This window comes from Pantherophis guttatus, chromosome 11 (assembly GCF_059756535.1).
Source record: "Pantherophis guttatus breed Tessera chromosome 11, ASM5975653v1, whole genome shotgun sequence".
NCBI classification, from domain to species: Eukaryota; Metazoa; Chordata; class Lepidosauria; order Squamata; family Colubridae; genus Pantherophis; species Pantherophis guttatus.
Genome location: NC_142073.1, coordinates 24,992,339 through 25,013,805, shown reverse-complemented (window position 1 = coordinate 25,013,805; position 21,467 = coordinate 24,992,339). Strand labels below are relative to the sequence as shown.

The 21,467-nt window shown below is 44.9% G+C and overlaps 2 protein-coding genes across 17 annotated transcripts in view; both read right to left on the bottom strand.

The window, feature by feature from the left end:
• KCTD15 (potassium channel tetramerization domain containing 15) overlaps nt 1-8,654 on the bottom strand; it is a 74,078-nt gene extending 65,424 nt beyond the window's left edge. Inside the window, exons 1-3 of one of the 16 annotated variants that reach the window (XR_015729613.1) lie at nt 7,971-8,654; nt 5,781-5,894; nt 2,622-2,800 (exon numbers count right to left, since the gene is read on the bottom strand). Coding sequence is in view for 14 of the 16 variants with exons in the window: in XM_034425558.3 (XP_034281449.1) it covers nt 2,622-2,800; nt 5,781-5,894; nt 7,045-7,047 (296 nt within the window). In the remaining 2 variants the exon portion in view is untranslated. Of the gene's footprint in view, nt 1-2,621; nt 2,809-4,911; nt 5,066-5,780; nt 5,895-6,028; nt 6,421-7,044; nt 7,933-7,970 lie in introns of those variants that run through there. The other 15 variants (XM_087877131.1, XM_087877137.1, XM_087877133.1 and 12 more) reach the window with 15 other exon arrangements.
• Nucleotides 1-21,467, bottom strand: part of PDCD2L (programmed cell death 2 like) — a 539,967-nt gene that overhangs the window by 220,703 nt on the left and 297,797 nt on the right. The gene's annotated exons all lie outside the window — the stretch shown is intronic.

Genomic DNA, 21,467 nt, shown 5'->3' with positions numbered 1-21,467 from the left:
CTGGAGTGCATTCAGTTATTATCAATTAAGCAGAATGGGAATTATAACTTCTATTGATGTTAACTTATTCTGAACGCCTTGGTAGTACAGTGGTCTAAGGCACCCTGTTATTAAGCTGGTTATTAAGACCAGCTGCCTGCAATTACTGCAGGTTCGAATCTCGCCAAGGTTCAAGGTTGACTCAGCCTTCCATCCTTTCTAAGGTAGGTAAATTGAGGACCCAGTTGTGGGGGCAATAAGCTGACTTTGTATAAATATACAAAAGGATGAAGGCTATTGCTGAGCACATTGTAAGCCGCCCTGAGTCTCCGGAGAAGGGCGGCATATAAATCAAATTAAAAAAAAAAATGTCTGTTCCAGCCATCTATCCTGGAACAGGATAGTCCAGAAGCCTTCAATGCCTTTCCTTAGTTGGGGATGGCTTACGGCTCCTGCGTTTTACTTGCCAGCCTACATTTATTACAGCCTATCTCTTGATTTTGAAAATTATATGCTCACATGAAACCCACACCATGATTAAAACCAATGAGAAAAGAGGATGCACATGTAACAAAACTTTAATATAATCAGCATCTTTAAGCTCCCTTCTTCAGACCCTAAAAGGTATAAGCAGCATTTTATTACAGACTTCAAAGTTAAAGAAATTTAAAAACAACCAGAATGATAGAAAAGAAGATGTGAATCTATGTACACATATTAACATATCCATAGTTGTGGGACAAAGGCATGGCTACCAATAAACTGGATGATTTTAAATCAGCTTTTATGTTATTAGGACCACTATGGCTCATCTATTAGTTGGTTATTTAAGAGACATGAACACATTTAAGCAACTTAAAAATATATTTCTGGGAATCCATTGGAAGATACTTGCAAAAAAGTAGTGTTAATATTAATGATTTTTAATAACTGATAGGTATCTTTTACATCAATAACATCAAGCAATGTTTTCTTCCAAATTATCATTACACCACATAAAACTGCATAAAATTACCCTGTCACCAAAAAGGTTGGTATTGCTTGCTTGCAAACATTATCCCACTCATACTGAATCACTACATTTATGGAATTTACACGTAATTACAGCTCTTGGAACTCCAAAGTTAAAAGGCTAAATTATAGAGCAGATAAAAATCTCATCCTAAATGCATAGAAAACAGAGGTACGCTGCATTATCCCATTTGTATTAAAGCTTTGTTTGGCCAAAGCACATACACAATTATTGCCAGGGGCTCAATTCAGGCCTTATGGTTCTTCTGCCCCATTGGAAGGGGTTGAACCCAAATTTCTAACGGCTTTATTCCAAACAGCCCCATGTGTGTTAATATAGTATTAAAAACCAGGAGTGTGATTTTCATAAAAAACATATGCCTTTTAATAAAATGTATACATTTAAAGTGGTTGTCAGATTCCTTCTGACTTTTCTTTTGCCCAAATAGGCTTAATAGGTCTCTTCCTCTACAATGTCTTTAATGTAATAGAGAGGGGAAGGTTGACCAAAGCTGAAAAACTACATGGATTTACATTATTGCCTATTGGTAGACGTAACCATTCTTTTCAGACAGCCGGGGTCCCTCCTCTTTGTAAACAATTATGGGTCCATATGGGCTCTGCAAGAATAACAATCCTGTGGTTTTTCTAGGGAAGGCCTTTTTAATGATGAGCTACGATCAAGCAAGTAGTATGTCCATGATCTGAAAGACCAGGGGATCAATGTGCAATAGCCAGGCCCTTTCTTTAGGCCAGAATTCTTTAGGGAATTCTAACTTCTTACTGATGTTAACTTATTCTGAACTCCTTGGGATTATATCTGTTCCAACTAGATAGCAATGGTGCCGGGGGGATGCTTAAAATGGCATCCAACCTTCATCCAAGAAGACCGTCTTCCAATGGAATTCAATACCGAAACCGCAGAGAAAACCCCAAAGCATCCCCTCTCGATGAAATGGATGTGGCTTTAATTTCTACCAGTTACAATGCTATAAAAGTCACTCTAGGCAGCAGCAAATTGTGGTTCAACATTTAGAAGGTATTGCTCAATTTAAGCCTTTGACTCTACCCCTGGAAATGCTTTCAAATGAAAATGACATGTGTTTGCAAGGTGGTTGAAACTGGAATTTACTTCCAAATCATTCAGAAGAGGCAAGGGGAAGTACAGCACCAGCAAATTAATGGCTTATGTCATTCCTGTATATTAATTAATACCACACACACACAAACACATACACATACATGCACCGAGAGAGTGTTTGTTATAGGAGGACTCACATTTTTACCATTCTATGGAAGGCTGCTGCAGATTAAAGCAACCTTCCTATGGAAGAACATCCCCTTGACATAACAAGACCTTTAAAAAAACTATTGAAAGGGAAAACAGCAGAATTTTTTATTTAAAAACAAAAGACAAATCGTTGGATAGTTGGCTGACAAAAAAACATATATCCCCTGAATTAAAATTGCCTTTAAATAGCACATTTCCTTCCCCTGAACCAAGAGCATCATCCTCCAAAATCACAGTTGTCTGGAAATAACACAATTATTTGGAATTCTCTTATTCAATAGTAATAACAACCACCACAAAAAATGCAAAGGCATTGGCCCTTCAGCAAGGGTGACCTTACCTGGAATCTGGGTATTTGGTCAAAGTTGCTAGGCTGCTGGTATACATGTGACCTCCTACATCAATATGCACCGGGGCGTTAGATTTGGTGAGCTGGGCAGGGAGAGGAATTCCTTGAGCAGCAATGGGAGAAACTGGGGACCGTGTCAGAGAGAGCCGGGACATCGCTCTGCCTTCCTCCTAGAAACCTCAGACAGAAAAGAACAATTTCCTCTTAAATGCTGTTGTGCGCTACCTTGATTCCAGCGTGATCACAGATCTAATAAGATCTCTTTTGCATCTGCCTGATCACATATTCAGCTAACAAATTATTGCCACCTCCATAATTAAGTGTATTTGCATCATAGTCTTCGAAGGACCAGCGGCAAAGAAAAAGATGCTTATTAGCAATAAGAAATCAAGGGGAAAAAAATCTTTTTCAAGGTGTCAGCCTCAAGGGGCATAAAACAAACTGCAAAATTCTAATTAAAGGTCGCAGGCTTATGTGTTAGATGTGAAATATCCCCTGACAAACGAATAACCAATTTGTGAATTGGGATTCAGGGGTTTTTGCAAGTTTGTCTCAGTAACAAGACACCTCTAAATTAGTGACTTCCTCAGTACCTAAGGCGTTTCATTTAGACATGTAGTAAAATTCACATCAAACTTGGAACTATTTTTGTTGCTTTTTAAATAACTAACCACACAAGAAAACAGATAGCTATTTGTTATCTTCAGGACAATGTACCCAGAAGAGAGAATGGAAGGACAGGCAAAACTAAAGGTTTAATCAATTATCACTGCCCTGCAATGTCTTTTCTGTACATAATTTCCAATTATCCAGTGGCCTCACTTTGAAACACACACATACCTCAATCCTCTTATATTTAATACCTAAAGCTGCTGTTTCCATACACCCCACATTTGAAACTTACAGATGCAGTACGTCTTTAAATGAAATACGTGTATTACCATTTTACTCAAATGCTATGGAATTCTGATCTATGCAGAAATATAAGGACTTTGTCAATATTCACTTTTTAATATTTGACATAGGGAAGTCTACCCGTTATTTTCATTGGCATCAATGTAGGGCATATATATAGGTAGCCAGCAGAAAATCTTGCAAAAAACAGAGCAGACCCAGCACTTCTAACCTCTCCTTCATGTATTAAAGCAAAATATGCCAAAGATTAAACAATTATGAAATGTTTAATTATATGCAATGTTTTGAGTATAATTTAATGTTGTCATATTGCAGAAGTCTATTCAGCCAAGAGTTGGCAAGTATATCTCCTCTGTGGCATTTCACAGAACATTTTGCTTGTTTAGAGATTAAACTCTTTTCTCAGAATCTTTATCTTTCCGTCGAAATAGCATCCCAGGGGTTCACTTGGGCAACACCATTCCCACCATACAACAGGCAACAACTGGAAGCACTTTTCCTAAGATGGAAAATACCATTTTTGGACTTCAGGGACAAATGTAGCAACATGGTGGGCAAAGAGTCCTTTCTGGGGAGTCTGTCTTTGGCATCACCTCGGATCTCCATCATTTGCTCTCTCTTAGTACGAAGGCTCGACCTGTGCAGAACCCAAACTGATCAAAACTAGCCTCAGCTAGTTGACAGGAAACTCTTGATAACACAGTACTGATCTCAAGCAAAGTACTGACTTCAAGAAGGATTGAGTTTTCTAAGGGAGTGGATATTCCTTTTCTTCGGGGAATATTTCATGTGGCAACTCAAGCCACTTGGATTTTTATAAATGTATGCGCTGTATCTGTCACACCTACCCAAATCTCACTGTCTCCTGGCATTGTATTCTATTTGCCAATGTACCTCCTCTTAAGGACTGATACCTAGTCTTTTCCTAACAGCCACATCCTTGTGTTCATGAGGGTTAAATCCAAAACTCCACAGACCCAACCTCATGTAGAATGGCTCAAGTCCAAAGCCCAAGGAAAGGTATTTCTTGCTTAAAAAGTCCAGTCAGTTGAAGCTCACCATTTCCTTAATGAAAAGAAACCTTTCCCATTCCTTGCATTTTTGGAATGAAATTTTAGAGCAAGGAGCCACTTGAAAAAAGAGCTTTATCTTGAAATATATATGCCTGCTGCCCCATCACCCTACCCAGCTCAAGAGCGAATGTTCAACTCGCTGCTATAATTCTCTTTGATGTTAACAGTGCAGGAGAAGCCTATCTAACATCTATATGGAAGACAGATCTTAGCTATGCCAAAGAGGCTTCCTTGGAAACAAATTCTCAGATTATAACATTTGTTACGTGCTAAACAACATTAGGTTCACAAACCTTACAGAAGGTTTACTTTACTGTCCAGTAGGGCTTGCTTTGCAGCAATTTTGCACTGAGCTGCAATATTATTTTCACTTTCAATAAGTAGCCAGAAAAATATATTTATTCCCTAGTAGGATTTCCTGAAATCAATCTTGTGAATTCTTTGTCTCTCACAGCAGGAGAAAAGAAAAGGCAAGAAAAGAAGAGTCAAACTTAACAAATGTGATTCTAAAACTAAGACCCACATTTAAAAAGATGGATGCAAAGATACTCATCACTGTTGTCACAGAAGATGGACATCATGCTTTGAATTACAGACATGCAATTTATTATATCATGTCCTTAAAATAGCATATTACTCAAGCATTACCTATTATTATGCATTCAAATAATTCTTAAAATAATAACTCAAGAAATCCAGGTAGGAAAACATTTAAGAATAGTAAGGGGCACACACACCAAGTTTCAAACAATCTGTGTGGACAACCTGCCCCTGGAGAAAAAAAATCGTGTCAACCTGCTGAAGGTATATTGCTTCTCCCCACCCCAACCAGGCCAAAAAATAATATGCAACTCTGGACGGCACCTTTCCATTAAGGTGGGAAGATTCCCAAGTGGCTCGTGCCCCAAACCAGTGGAACTGACGTGTGCATCTGGCATGGCTCACTGGGATCTTTCACTGCCTCCCTCCCTCCCTCCCTGCTTTCCTATGCTAACTGCCAAAGCACTGCTTGTAAAATCTATTTGCCCATGAAAAGTGAAATAAGCGCCATCCCATGCTCATTTACACACAAAATGATTTTGTGTCCCATTGAGCTCACAGTTGTTCAGCTCTCTAGGGGTGATTAAACTAGCTAGGCTGCTACAGCTTGAGATGAGTTTACCAGAATTGTTTCTCCACATAGCTGCTTCTCTGGGACACTTTCATTTTTATCCATAAAAGGTAACAGAAGGCAGTTGTGCAAGCTCCATTCTCCTCTGTGCCCATGGCAATCACCCTGGGGGGAAAAAGTGGGGAGGAAAGGCTGCAGAAGTTTCCAGGGTATTGTCTGCCTGACTCTCTGCCTGCCCCCCCCCCCAACCTCCCTCAAGCCCGCTATTCTTCAACAGAAGTTTCAGACCGAATTCCTACTTTTAGAAAGACTTCAAAAATGCAAAAAGGAAGTTGGGTTGGATGAAATTTTCTCCCATTTGCTCACAGCTGGGGGGAAGAGAGGAGCCGCTGGGGGGTGGGATGGGAGCTGGTGGAGGGCAGCACTGAGAGCCCCCGCAGAGAAGGAGCCGCCGAGGGGGCAGAGAACTGCAAGCGCCACACAGGAGCCGAGCCAAAGGGGGCTCAGAGTTTCCACGGAGGCTGCAGATGGGAAGCCAGGCTAATTAAGGATATAAAAACGCTTCTGCTTCCCAAGTTGATGGTTGCCTGGATTAACGACAACAATTGAAACCAGCGCTCGGATTCACTCCCGCGATTGATTCCTTCGTGCCCATTTAAGACGCCGCGTGAATTCTGCGCCAACACGCAACCCCCCCCCTTGCCAGCCTCCCCTGCAGCGCAGCCCCCTCCCCTCACGGCGCCCCCGCCGACCCTCCGGCCTAGCCCGGCCCTCCGGGGCACCGCGGCCGCCGGGATCCCCTTCATCCGTCGCCGCCGGGATGCCTCCATGTCCGGCGGGGCCGACCCCGGGCAGCGGGAGAGGGCCGAGAAGGGGTCCCGGCCAGGTGGGCTTTTGTCTCGGCCGGCGCGGCTCCCTCCACGGAGCTCTCGCTTCCCCTCAGAAACTTTCTCGGCGCGCCGAACTTCCCGCCATCCTTCCCGGCTCGGCCCCGTCAGGAAGGCAACCGAGCGCCGGCCGGCCAGCGCGGCGTGCGAGCGATCCCCGCCGCGCTGACCCGCCGGGAGTCCGCGCGGCGCCCCGAAGTTCGCCGAGAAGCGCCGAGCGGCCAGGCCGGGCGACCCGCCTGCCCCCCGGAGGAAAAGCCCAACATGGCGCCCGGACGAGCTGCCGGCACAAGCGGAGCGGGGAGGCAGAGCAGCCGCCGATCGCCCGCCGACCCCGCGGCCTCTCGCTCCCGTTGTCATCCCTGCCGGCCCTCAGCGCGGCCCTCGCCGGCCTTCCGCCCGGCCCGCCCCCGCGCCCCGGACCCTACCATGCGAGGCTGCAGAGCCGGCCGGCCGCCCGCCCGCCCTGGCGGCTCCGGGGACTAGTGGGCCGGCGTGAACCACGTTCCCCCGGGCGGCGGTGGGGCGAAGGCCGAGCCGGGCATCGCGCTCTTCAGGCGGCGGCGGCTTTTGCCCCTTCCGAGGAACCGGCTCCGGGGGAAGCGGCGGCGGCGGCGGCGCGCGCGGGCCTCCCTCCCAAGCGGAGCCGTGGCGCGGCCGAGGCGAGAGGCGGAGGTGGCGGCGCTGGCGGCCCCCGTCCGTCCGTCCGTCCTCCCCCACCCCTGCAGGCCGGGAAGCGGGGCTTCCCCGGGGGCCCCGATCCCGCCGGGCGCGCAAGCCGCACGTCCCCCGTGGCGCCGGCCAGGATCGGCGCGCGCGCAGACAGGCAGGAAGAGCCGCGGCCGGCTGGGCTGTCTCGCCTTACCTTGTGCGCCGCAGAACGGGCGAGCCGGCGATGCGCGCCCCGCCTCCCCGCCCTGGCTGCGGGCTGTCCGCGGCGCTGCTCCGCTCGGTCGGCGGCCCGGAGAGGCAGGAGCCGGGCGCTGGCCTGCCTTTTGTCCCCCGCCGCCGCCGCCCGCTGGCTGCGAGCGCTCTGCCAGGCGGCTCCCCCCGCCCCGCGCCTCCTTTCTGTTTGTTTTGTCTCTGGGTCTGCGGAGGGAGGAGGAGGAGGAGGAGGGGAGCGGAGCGGAGCGGCAGGCGAGGCGGCCGCCTCTCCGCTCGCCAAGCGCCGCGGGGAGGGAGAGCGCCAGGCGGGCAGCAGCCGCGGCGGAGGCCGACTCTCGCCCCGGGCTCTGCCCCCTCCGAGCGCTCAGCGCCCCCGGCGACCCGGCCGAGGGAACCGGAGCATCCCCTGCCTGCGGCTATTGGGGGCGGCCGGGGCCCCCTGGGGCAGCGCTCTTCCCGCGGCACTCACTTTCCGCGCCCGCTAACGGTCCGAGCGTCCCCGCTGCTCGACGGCGTCAGGCCACGGCGGCCGCGTCCCTCCGGCGACGGGCGGCTGGGCTGATTCGAGCCATCGCCGCGCCGGTTCCTCGCGCAGCTGCAGCCGGCCTCGGCGTCGGGCTCCCGGGCGAGGAAGGCGGGCACGGGCGACTCCTCTGCCGGCGACGGGCGGAGGGCGGCGCGCGAGGGGCACTTGTTGATAAGGCGGATCAAGTTTGGCGCTTCCACGCGCGCCCGGCCTGCCTCCCCGACCCGCGCGGGCCCCGCCGAGGCTCCTCCGCTGACGTGCGTGGCCGTTGGAGGGAAGCGCCGGCCGCCGCGGGCCACAGGCGCCGTTTCCAAGGCGGGCTCGGCGAAGGCAGCTGCCGGGGGCCCGGCCCGCCTCGGCTTGCCCGGCCTCTCCCCGCGCCCCCGGCTCTGCCGCGGCGTGGCTGGCGAGCGCCGCCTCGGGGGTCTTCCAGCCGGCTCTCCCAGGCTGGGGCGCCAGCTTGCGAGTCCCTGGGGCCGTCGGCCCTGCCTCGCCCCGAGCGGCGGCTGCGGCTGCGGCGCCCCGTCGGGCCGCATCTCCCTCCCGTCTCCTGCCCCGCCAGCTGCTCCTCGACCGGCCCCCGTTCCCAGCCTTCCTTCTCCGGGCCCCGAGCGGCTCAGAAGGAGGCCGCCTTTCGCTACTGGAAACACTGAATCGTTCGGGGGCCTGTGAAGACCCAGTCCGGGTTTCCCCTTGGAGGAGCTTTGGTCGTATCCTATACTCACCCTTTCCGCTTCAGCATGTTAAGATGCGCCCTGAAAATAAACATTGCACCGTAATGAAGGCTTCATTTAAGGCCACTCTCTATGGAGACTGTCCGTCATCCAGGTCACGGTTGTCCCAAAGGGGCTTTTTCAAGAGGCAACTGGACTTTCTGGTTTTTCTTTAAAGATGCTCAGAGCTGAAGAAGCTTCTTGGATGAGAAGTGAAACGTCTTCAAAGGAAAACCAGAAAGTCCAGTTGCCTCTTGAAAAAGCACCTTTATTGCCACTATTGTAATGCGTGTTGATTATAAAATTGAGAAGGATAAAAAGCAAAGCACCGATGTTTCTCCTGGTTAGGATGTGGTGGCAGAAGTACCAAAACATGCTTAGCTAAGCAGAACTTTCCCTGTTCTGCTATTTCAATCACAAAGGCTGGCCTGGTATCCTTATGGTTATTGCTACTTATATATGTGATCTATACATTCTTGTTTTTAACATGGGTACTTTTAAGTCAAATCAATCAGAATAGAGCTGGAAGGGACCTTGGAGGTCTTCTAGTCCAACCCCCTGCTGAAGCAGGAAACCTTATGCAATTTCAGACAAGTGGCTGTCCAGTCTCTTAAAAACCTCCAATTATGGAGCACCCACAACTTCTGAAGGGTTATCTGTATATCCTTGGTTTAAAAGCTAGGTAGAAAATTGTCAGCATTAAGATAAAATCCTGATAAAGAGGTTTGTTCTCAAGGGAACACAAGCATTATTAAATTGCACCTTAACAATCCTTTTAACCACAGAATTTGGGCGCACATTTGGGGCAGCGTGAAGGTAAGTTTGCAGCTGTACTGCCTACTATGGGCAGAGAGGAGAAACAGCAAAAAAGTTATGTCATTCTTTGCTCGCCATTGATGCAAAAGGTCAATTCACCCATAGGGTTAAGAAAAACTCTCCTAACATTCACTACAAAGAAAGAAAGGCTTTTTTTCAGTTGGACTCCCTGAAGTTTTTCTGATGGTTGTTCGAACCTGGGGAATGCCCCACAAACAGACAAAGCCTCCAACCACTTTCTTAAGAAGTAAAGCAGAAACTTTCCCCCCCCCCCAAGGGGAGTTTATTTATTTATTTCCCAAACACAAGCTGCAGGAGAAGAGGGAAATTTTCTCATTAAAGTTACATCCCTGCAGTTACTTCAATTACTTGATATATGCAGAAGATGTTGTAAATTTAAAGATTTAAATAGCTTACAAAGATGCCAGAGGCTCCATCAGTTAATTTCCTTAATTTATGGATTTTTTTTTTAGCTCAGCTTCTGAAGTGGGAGGGAAAAGAAGAAGAAGAGAAGACAAAGAGAAGTAGGTCATTGGATAGAGATCTATCCGGGTTAGGATTCCCTGCTTGTTTTTTACTGCATCCATCAGAACAACTTGAGATTTTGGGGCGTTCTTTGCCATCCCAGACTGCAAGCAAGGGGAGCTTCCGGATACAGTTCTGGGGGAAATTTGGATCTGCAGAGGATCCTATTTGTAAACAATTTATTTGCCAGGGGAAAATAACTCCTTTAGCAGTGGGTAGTCAAGGAGGTCAATCAATCAGAATAGAGCTGGAAGGTACCTTAGAGGTCTAGTCCAGGGGTTTCCAACCTTGGCAACTTTTAGCCTGGAGGACTTCAAATCCCAGAATTCCCCAGCCAGCACTGGGGAATTAAAGTTGCCAAGGTTGGAGACCCCTGTTCTAGTCCAACCTCCTGCTCAAGCAGGAGACCCTATACCCATGATGGCAAGCCTATGGCACGTGTGCCACAGGTGGCATGCGGAGCCATATCTTCGGACACGTGAGGTGTTGCCCTATCTCAGTTCCACCGTGCATGCGCACACCGGCCAGCTGATTTTTGGCTGGCTCCACCCCACACCTCACCTCCCAGGAGTCTCCAAGTGGCCTGTTTTGGATGCCAGGTAAGTACAGGGCTCGCATGGAGGCTCTGGGAGGGTGTTTCCGGCCTCCAAAGGGCCTCCGGGGGGGGGTGAAGAAGGCTGTTTTCGCCCTCCCCAGCCTCAGGAAAGCTTCTGGAGGGCGAAAAAAACAGGTCGTCTGGGCTTACCAGAAGTTGGGAAATGGTCCGTTTCTGGCCTCCAGAGGGTCTCTGGGGGAGTGGGGGAGGCTGTTTTCGCCCTCCAGAGGCTTCAGATAGGCCTACTGGGCCCAAAATGTGGCGTGGGGGGGGGGTTATGAGCACATGTGCAGGGGGGCCACACATGCAGGGGGAGTGAATTATGGGTGTGGGCACACACACTGGCGACTCCCCCGTGCTCCCTCCCGCTTTTGGCACGCGATGGCAAAAAGGTTAGCCATCACTGTTCTATACCATTTCAGACAAGTGATATTCAGTCTCTTCTTAAAAATCTCCACTTCTGGAGGCCAGCTGTTCCACTGGTTAATTGTCCTCACTGTCAGGAAGTTTCTCCTTAATTGAAGGTTGCTTCTCTCCTTGATTAGTTTCCATTCATTGTTTCTTGTCTTCCCTTCAGGTGCTTTGGAGAATAGATTGACTCCCTCTTTTTACTCCCTAGTTTTACAAAAAATGTTTTGAGAAAGAGGAATGAGGAGCTCTCCCCCTCCCCTTTATTCTATTGGCCTTTGCGCCTCAAGTCAATTGACCAAACCAATTTTATCAGAGAACCCCACTTAAATTTCCTAATCCCTGCTAGTTAATATCACATGTATCCCTCAAGTAACAGTGGTAATACCTACCAAGCTGAAACATATTGTTGTGAGTATGCAACAGATTCACCCTTTCCCAAATGACATAGAAGCAATAAAGAACAAAAATAAGATTTGGACAAAAATAGCACCAGATAACAGAGGTTGAAGTTGGTGTCATGTAAGTGCAAGGCAGTTTATAGGTGGACACAAACAGGTAGTCCTTGACTTACAACAACAATTTAGCCCCAAATTCCTGTTGTTAAGTGAGACACTTGTTAAGTGAGTTTTGTCCCCCCCCCTTTTTTTTAAAATTAGATTTATATGCCGCCCTTCTCCGGAGACTCAGGGCGGCTTACAATGCGTTAAGCAATAGCCTTCATACTTTTGTATATTTATACAAAGTCAGCTTATTGCCCCCACAAACTGGGTCCTCAATTTACCTACCTTAGAATGGATGGAAGGCTGAGTCAACCTTGAGCCTGGCGAGATTCCAACATGCAATAATTGCAGACAGCTGAATGTTAATAACAGGCTTTTTTAGTCTGTTGAGCTATCCAGGCTCTATCCATTTTACAACCTTCCTTGCCACAGTTGTTAAGTGAATCACTGCAGTTGACAAATTAGTAACGTGGTTGTTGAGTGAATCTGGGTTCTCCACTGGCTGCTTGTCTGAAAGTCACAAAATGGGGATCACATGACTCCAGAACACGGCAATGGTCATAAGTTGCCAAGTGTCTGAATTTTGATCACATGATCAATGAGGATGCTTCAAAGGTCCTAACTGAAAAATGTTCATAAGTCACTTTTTTCAGTGCTGTTGTAACCTTGAACGGTCATTAAATGAACTATTGTTAAGTCAAGGACTGCCTATAGTCAGAGGGTAGATCAGGCCCATCTGGATGGTTAACAGTGCTAACCCCTTCTACTTTTTGCCTTTGCCAACCACCATTAAAACTCCCTGAGGTTCAGAAAGAAGTGAAGAGCCACCAGTATGGGTAGTCCTGAGGGCCTCATCATCCATAAAACCCCATCAGGCCCTTTGTAAACCAGCTATATTGGCTACTCTGCTGGTAGTGAATTCCCTCTCTACCTTGTAAAAATGCATTTCCCCCTGGTGATCCTAATCTCCATGCACTTAGTTTTAATGGATGACCTTGAGTTTCTGTGGGAGAAGAAAGAATGCTTCTTTCTCATTCTCTCACTTTTATCACATGCGTGATTTCCTCTGTCTGATGTGTCTCCCATTAGCCCTCCTTTGTCCCATACTAAAGAAGTCAATTGCCATCATCTTTCCTTATAATGAAACAGCCTTTGGTTTGTCCTCTTTTCTGGAGCCCTGTAAAATCCTTTGTAAAATGCAAGACATGGATGGTAAACAATATAGGAATAATATAGGAACAATATAGAAAGGGCATCATTATATTGGTGGCTCAGCCACAGATCTTGGAAGAAATCACACTGAACAAGTTTAGTTGGGAATCTGAGGACACCAATTGGGTTGACTCTCCCAAAAGATTAAATCCATGCAGTCCGCTGTCCATACAAGATCCCCACCAGCTCAGTTCCTATCACTGTATAGATGAGGTTCAGGGTAGATGTCTATGGGTGCTCACATATTTGACCTACATTTTTTCTTTTACAATCGGTACATTAGTCTCAGGGTCCCTGCCTGAATGACACGGACTGGGGAAGAGGTCTACCTCTTTTCCTAAGGAGGGCAGAAACTAGAAACTAGATTTGTTCTGGGGCCCAGCATGAAGGCCACTTTTGATGAATTGCAGGTTAATTACGTGAACAGTCCAGCTGAAAGACGGAGGGGCTGTGGAAAGATCAGTTCCCACCATTCCCAGGATGGTAAAGTGCATAAAATTACAAAACAAACCATTGCAAAGTGTTGTCCTCCTTCCTGCCTTTAATAGGGCCAAGCCACCTGATGCCCTTCAGGAATTTAGCACTAACAATTTAACTCCATTAACTCAAACCCAAATGGCCAAACGGCAAGGTTTTGTGGGAGTTGTAGTCCAAATAATCTGGAAGACAGAATCCCTTTCAGTAATCCAATTTCTCACAACAAGACAATAGGAATGGAACAAGCCATCTGAACCTTCTGCCTAATTAGACTTTGAACCGAGTAGACTAAAATAGGGTTGTTGTTTTTTAATCATCACTCATTTTAAATGTTTACCACATAGAAAAGGTGTATTGTTTATCTGAATCAGCTGGATGCATATTTAAAGTCGCAAAAATGTTCAGGCATAATGCATGTTTTCCGTTTTACAGACCTCTATTATGCTGCAATTCTTTCTTCTTTCTGTTGTTTTAGGATCCTGCATGTCAGTACAATGAATATATACATATGAATTAATACTTAAAAGACACAATGCCAACTAAACAGTATCATGGAGAAACATTGCAGTATGATTAAGTATTGGTGTTTTCAGTCTAACGTTTCTTTTCCCACTAGATGAAGTTTCTAAGATTTTCAAGGTACATGTCAAGGACAGGTTTATAAATGGATTTTTATTTATTCACAACTTGGAGACTAATTGCTTCTTTTTGCCTGAAGGCCAAGAGATGGGTTTTAATATGACACTTCAAAAGTATTCATAGAGCCACTGAGATACTAAAGTGTCATTGTTTTAAGAAAGAAATCTCAGGATGGTACTTCTGACCCTGAAAATAACATCTTTCACCACTATGATAGGATTTTTCCCCGAGTTTCAGTTAAAAGCTCAACTATTTAAAACCATACAAAGGAAACTACCACTCTGTATTGTGTTGAAACCAAAAAGACAAAAAAATTAAAATATAGTTACTCAACTTCAGCATGCAACTCCTATGTCCTTAAAAACTTCATCCAGATTCATGATATAAAATTACTGTGGAAATAAAATATTACTGATGAGGATATTAGGGCAAAACAAAATTTATGCAAGAGGTGCATTATTTTTATTTCTATACTTTATCAATATCATTTCATTTAATTCATTATTATCTGAATAATTGACTATTTAAGGATATAAAGCATATGTATTAGTTTAGATTACTTTGAAGACAACATTTTAGTTGCCAGTAGCATTTTTCTTGCAGAAGTTGTTCTCTTAGGGCTGATAAATATTTCAATTAAGACAGAATATAAAAAACAGGATGTTTTTATGCTATTCTTGTTAAAATGAAGTTCTACAAGTTGAGGACATTTTAGGGTAACTCTCGGTGGCTGTGCTCAAAAGTCCGGTGTATATAAATTTATTTATTTATTTAGAAAATGTATATAGCCTGAAGACTCACAGGGACTCTAGGCGGTTTACAAACAATAAAAACACAATAAAAAGTATAAATCTTGAAAGTAGTCATTTATAATCTGATAATTTTGGAAATCAAAATAGGATAAGCTGGAAAAACATGCTGTGGCAAATCTAAGTAATTCTAGACTCTAAGCTTAATGCTGTAAGCCAGCAGCGCTGGCTGGGGGATTCTGGGAGTTGAAGTCCACCCATCTTCAAGCTACCAAGATTGAGAAACACTGCCCTAGACCATTTCAGACAAGTGGCTGTCTGATCTCTTCTTAAAAACCCGCAGTGTTGGAACACCCATAATTTCTGAAGGCAACTTCCGTTCCAATGGTTACTTGTTCTCACTCTTAGGAAGTTTCTCCTTAATTCCAGGTTGCTTCTCTCCTTGATTAGTTTCCATCCATTGTTTCTTGTCCTGCCCTCTGGTGCTTTGAAAAATAGGTTGACCCCCTCTTCTTTGGGGCAGCCCCTCAAATACTGGAATACTGCTATCATGTCACTCTTAGTCTTTCTTTTCTCTAGACTAGCCGTATCCAATTCCTGCAACCGTTCTTCATATGTTTTAGTCTCTAGGTCATCTTAGCTGCTCTTCTTTGCACTTCATCCAAAATCTCAACGTCTTTTTTGTAATGTAGTGACCAAAACTGGATGCCGTATTCCAGGTATGGCCTTACTACAGTTTTATAAAGTGATACTAATATTTAATGTGATTTTGAGCCTATGCCAAGGTTTATACAACCAAGGACTGTATTAGCTTTTTTGGCTGCTGCCGCACATGGTTGGCTCATGTTTAAGTGATCCAAGATCGCTCTCACAGTTATTGTTTTTAAACCAGGTTTCGCCTAATTTGTACTTGTACCTTTGGTTTTTCCTGCCTAAGTGTAAAATCTTGCTTTTCTCCATATTAAATTTCATTCTGTTGGATAGGGCCCATTGTTCAAGTCTGTCAAGATCCTTTTGGATTCTGAGCTTTTCTTCGGGGATGTTGCCTATCCCTGCCAGTTTAGTGTCATCTGCAAATTTGATGAGTTCCCCTTTTATTCCCTCATCCAAGTCATTCATTCATTCATTCATTCATTCATTCATTCATTCATTCATTCTTTATTTATTTATTTATTTATTTATTTATTTATTTTATATGCCGCCTCTCTCTGGAGACTCAGGGCGGCTATTTATGAAGATGTTGAAGAGTCCTGGGCCTAAGACGGAACCTTGGGATAACCCACCACTTCTTTCTTTCCATATAGTACCATTAAGAAATACTCATTGAGTATGGTTTCTCAGCGAGCACCACATGCTGTGATGCAGTTCATTTGTGGAGTGTGATGATCCGGGGCATGGCACGAAAGCAACACAGCCAGAGAACAGGTCTAACTTCAATAAAATTGCTCCGATTTTGCCTCCAAACATCCCCACATTTACTAGAAGTCCTTGAGCAAAGCTCTCACATGCACCTTCAACAGCCTCTGACTGTGAGTAGTCCAGTAAGCAAGGGGAGCAAAACAGTAACCAGGGCCAGCTGTCCAGCGAAGCAGGTAAACCGGCCAAGCCCCACAAGACAGAGCACAGTAATCTCCAGATGTCGGCAAGTGCACACGAGGCTCCATAGATTCAGTGCTTGTTCCCGACAAATGCCCCTCCCGCCGGCATCTCCTTACATCTCAGTGTGCCTTGTGAAGGGGGGCAGGGCACTCTCCTCCCTCGTAGCCAGCTCAGCCTGTGTACTTGCCTTCTGTCTTCTCTTTGTGCTCTAGGATCAGGAGGGGGTGGTCCTTGCTCATCGCCTGAGCTCTGTCTCTCATGTTCATCTTGCCCCTGTTCCTCCATGCCTATAGGTTTATAAACTGTTCTAATCCTAAAATGCTTTCACCTGACTGGCTCTGCCCTTCCCCAGTTTCCTCCAAAGCTAATGGAGCTGCCTCCTCGATCACTGTCGGCTCCTGTTCCAGCTCATCTTTCCCCGCAGATTCAGGCTCCGATGGGGGCATGACATGGAGGTGGCTTTGCAGGCCCAGTTAGGAAGCGTAGAGTCTAGCATAGTGGGGGCACTGGAAGTCCATTGTTCTAATAATTGTGGGTGTTATTCTGTGATACCTCACATGGCTTTCTATCAGCTTTTAGTGGCACCTGTCCAACGCCAATGGCGGTTTCATCTCTTCGAACTCTAGTGCAGTGTTTCTCAACCTTGGGCGTGGCTGGGGAATTCTGGGAGTTGAAGTCCACACATCGTCCAGCGCCCAAGGTTGAGAAACACTGCTCTAGTGGTTCTGTCGGCAGTTGCAGTTCCTAGTTCCCTTGGTTGGATGTCACAGTGATGTGGGTTTCTTTCATAGAAGGTCTGCCCAGTTGCCCTGAATCTCAGAAAATGTGGCAGAAACATCAGGTAAAGTGTGCAAACAATATTAAAGTTCTCAAGCTACAGGGTAGTGTAGTCATAGAAAATTGATTTTAATAAACTTAAGAGCAATGAAAATATAAATTGTTGTGGCAGGAAAAGGACTTCAAGATGGATGGGGTCTTCAGAAATAATACATTAAGTGTACATTTACAAACAATTCCAGTCGGGATGGGTGGGAAATGGAAGACAGCAGAAGAAATTTGCAGTCCTATCTAGTGACAACTGCACCATGTGCAAGAATGTATTGAATGACAGATGAAGCGAATGGATAAGTGGATGCCTATTTAGTTAAGAAAGGGGGCAGATCCGAACGAAGGCACTCTGAACTGGAGGAACCAACAGTAATAATGGACCAAACAGAGATGGAGCTGGGGATTGTGCAATATTCCGATATTTTAGGGAGCAAATTATTCTTCTAGATGACATGAATGTGGCAATGAAAGAAAAGAGGGTGAAATCTTTTCTTTCATTTTCAAGAGGGTGAAAGACCATTGTGAAATCTCAAAATGGTTAGGAATGGGATCTGTTCGATGAGTGTTTGCTCAGAAAACATCTCTTTGTTCCAAATACGCTTAACAAATTTTAAAATTTTATTTGTGAAATTGTTCAGAAAAAAGACAGAATTAATGAGCATGAGAGGTTGTGAGAATGGAATCGAACACATTTTAATACTTACAATATAACAGACTCAGAAGAGGCCTTGGAGGTCTTCTAGTCGAACCCCTGCTCAGGGGTTTGACTAGACCATTTCAGTCAAATGGCCGCTTGATCATAGGTGATCTTGATTCTATCCCTCTGTTGATGGAGCCTAGGACTGGATTGGCTTTTTTGGCAGCTACAGCACACGGCTGGCTCATACTTACTGGATTGTCCAGTAGGATTCCAAGATCCCTCTCACAATTACTACTGTTGAGCCAGGTACCACCTCTTCTACACCTGTGCATTTAGTTTTTCTTGCCTAAGTGTAAGTTCTTACTTTTACCACTGAACTACACTTCGTTGGATAGGCTTCAAGTCTGTCAAGATCCTTCTGGATCTTTTCTTTTTCATTCATTTCGATAGTGTTCCAATCAAATCCTAGGGGAAAAAACAGACTTACAAGAAAAGGCAATATATGAAAGAAAGGAGAATAAAAATAGAACACTTGAAGGCAGAGAAATTCAGAATCCCGAATGGAACATATTGGAAGGTAGCTTAATTTCCCAACCAAGTGGGAACTGGATGTAGGGAAGGAGGGAGGTTGAGGAAGATGTTTGGAGAACGGTAAGAGTGCCACGGAGATATGGAGAGTTACATTGATGGGAACTGTGAAATAAAATGCTTGCTTGGTGGTAAATTAAAATATGACAAGCTGTGGATGAATTAAGCCTACTGCAAAAATAATCACTGAAAGATATTTCATAATGTATACAGGTAGTCCTTGATATATAACAGTTCATTTAATGACAGTTCAAAGTTACAATGGGATTGAAAAAAGTGATTTTGGACCACTGTTCTCACTTATGACCGTTATTTTGTCCCAGAGTCATGGGATCATTTTTTGTAACCTCCTGACAAGCCAAGTCAATGGGGAAACCAGATTCACTTAACAACTGGGTCAACTGCAATTGATCAACTGCAGTGATTCGCTTAACAACGGTGGCAAGAAAGGTTGTAAAATGGGGCAAGACCCAACTAATGTCTCACTTAACCACATACATTTTTGGCTCAATTGTGGTTGTAAGTTGAAGACTACCTGTATATACAGAAAAGGCTAAGTTGCATGAAATGTAATCAAGTAAAGTTTATGGCTAAGAAAAAGAATAATTTTGATGGAATTAAAAAGAAAACCTGGGAAGTAGGCGACGAGCGCTAAATAAGGAGCCTCTAACAAAATGAATGGAATTAAAAATAAAAGCAATGAGACCAGCCCGGTGAGAGGAAGCGGGAAGCAGGATATGTAAGACGTGCTATATGGCAGTAAGCAGAAACAGTGCTTTATGGAAGCAGCTGGCTGCCTTGTTCCCTCCTCTGTTTGAAAGTTGCATCTGTACTTGATTATGGAAAGAAGACTGCAACAGTTCTCTTACACCAGGGGTGTCAAACTCAATTTCATTGAGGGCCACGTCAGGGTTGTGTTTGACCTCAGGGGAGGGGGGAGGGGGGCGTGGCCAGGGGGGGCATGGCCATCTTAATGTCACTCATGTTGGGGGCGCCTGTGGCAGCCTGAGCGCTCTGCCAGTGAAAACGGGCTCCCGAGCTTCATTTTCAGCCGCGATGGCCTCCTGCAACCCTCTGCCAGCGAAAATAAAACTCGGGGGGGACGCGAGTTTGACACCCCTGCCTTACACAAAGGGAAAAGCAACACGACTGAATGCAAAAACTGTAGGGGCTTCATTTATCAAGCGGCTCTGGGATGGTGTTTGCAGAATCCTGAGTGGAAAATGAGCAAAACTTGAGAAGCGCAGAATAGAGTGTGTAAGCCAGTTTGGGCTAATATAGGTAGTCCTCAACTTACAACAGTTCATTTAATGAGTGTTTGAAGTTACAATGGCACTGAAAAAAGTGACAGGACTGTTTCTTTTTTTTTCTTTTCTTTTTTTTCTTTTTAACATTTTATATTTTAAATTACTAACATTACAAACAACATATACAATATTTCACCCTGTGCTATACATAAGAAAGGAAGATTTGGTTCTTCAGATATATCCTCATGATCGCCAAAATCCACGTTCTCGGGGTACAGGTACCGAAGCATCCAATTTTCCCAGCGCATAGTCCACAAATGGTTTCCAAATTTTCCAGAAAATGTCTTCTTTATAGTCACCATTTCTAATTTTAATATCACAATGTATCTTTTTTCCTTTTTCGTAGGCTTTTATGTGCATATTCTTTCTAGCCAGGTTTTACCTACATAAACTTAGTTGTTCTACAGGAACAAAGATACATTGTACCTTTACAGGAAGGATATCTGAGAAGTGGGTGTGGCTCACCGAAGATGCCTTAAGAGGCAGAAATAGCTATCTGAGTCTCCCAGAGAGCAACACAGAGTTGCAGTTTGTCAGCAGAAAAAAGGCCCAGAAACTTGTGAATGAGATTTCACAGAACCTAGGGCTGTAGAACAACTAAGTTTACGTAGGTAAAACCTGGCTAGAAAGAATATGCATAGATAGATAGATAGATAGATAGATAGATAGATAGATAGATAGATAGATATGTTTTTCCTCTAGCCAGGTTTTTCCTACGTAACCAAGGTTTTTCTGCGTAGGAAAAACCTGGCTAGAGGAAAAACACACACAAATCCTACGAAGAAGTAAGAAAATACACACACACATATAGATGTAAAGAAAGAAACAGACATTCTGCGAACTCTGGAACTAAAATAATTAAAATTATAATATATATAATTGGTGAAAAACTCAAGCAAGTTGATGAATTTGTGTACCTTGGTACATTTACATTTACTAAATATGGGGGAAATGGATGAAGACAATTAATAAAAGTATAAATGCTGGTAGAAAAGTAATGTGTAATATGTAGTGGTTGTGAAGAATGAGTATTTTTGCAATAGTGGCGAATGAGTATTTGTTGAAATAAGTAAAATGGTTTGTCTAAGATTCCTTCCCCTTTATTATATGGAAATGAGAGCAGAATACAGCGGCGAAGGGATGATTAAGAAAGAAAGGTGGTAAATCAAGAAGATTGAAGCAAACATGAATGGCTGATGAATGAATGTGGATGGAATACAAAAGTGAATGACCATTAAGAAAACAAAATACTGAGGCTGTTTGATCCCATAATGCATATGAAGTGGATTACCAAAGCGTGGAAAACGTAAAGGGAGTTTTAGAAAGGGGAAGAGCAAAAAAAGATTTGACTGAATGGAATTTATGAGAACCTCAGAAAGAAAGAGCTACAAAAGTTATGTGAGGATGTGATGGAAGTTAGGATGGTTTTGTAAGGATTGCAAAGTGTGGAGAGATACAAATAGTGCTCATTTAGCAACTGCCTCATGTAGCCACCATTCACAGTTAAAGCAGTGATGTAAAAGTAACTTTATGATCAATTCTCACATTTATAACCTTTGCAGCTCTGTAAAGCAAAAGAAAGCTGAAGTAGCAATAGCACTTAGACTTATATACCGCTTCACAGTGCTTTCTAACCCTCTCTAAGCGGTTTACAGAGTCAGCCTCTTGCCCCCAACAATCTGGGTCCTCATTTTACTAACCTCGGAAGGACGGAAGGCTGAGTCAACCTTGAGCCTGGTGGGATTCGAACTGCCAAATTGCAGTCAGCCGGCAGTCAGCAGAAGTAGCCTGCGGTACTGCACTCTGACCCATGCGCCACCATGGCTCAAGTAAGATCATAA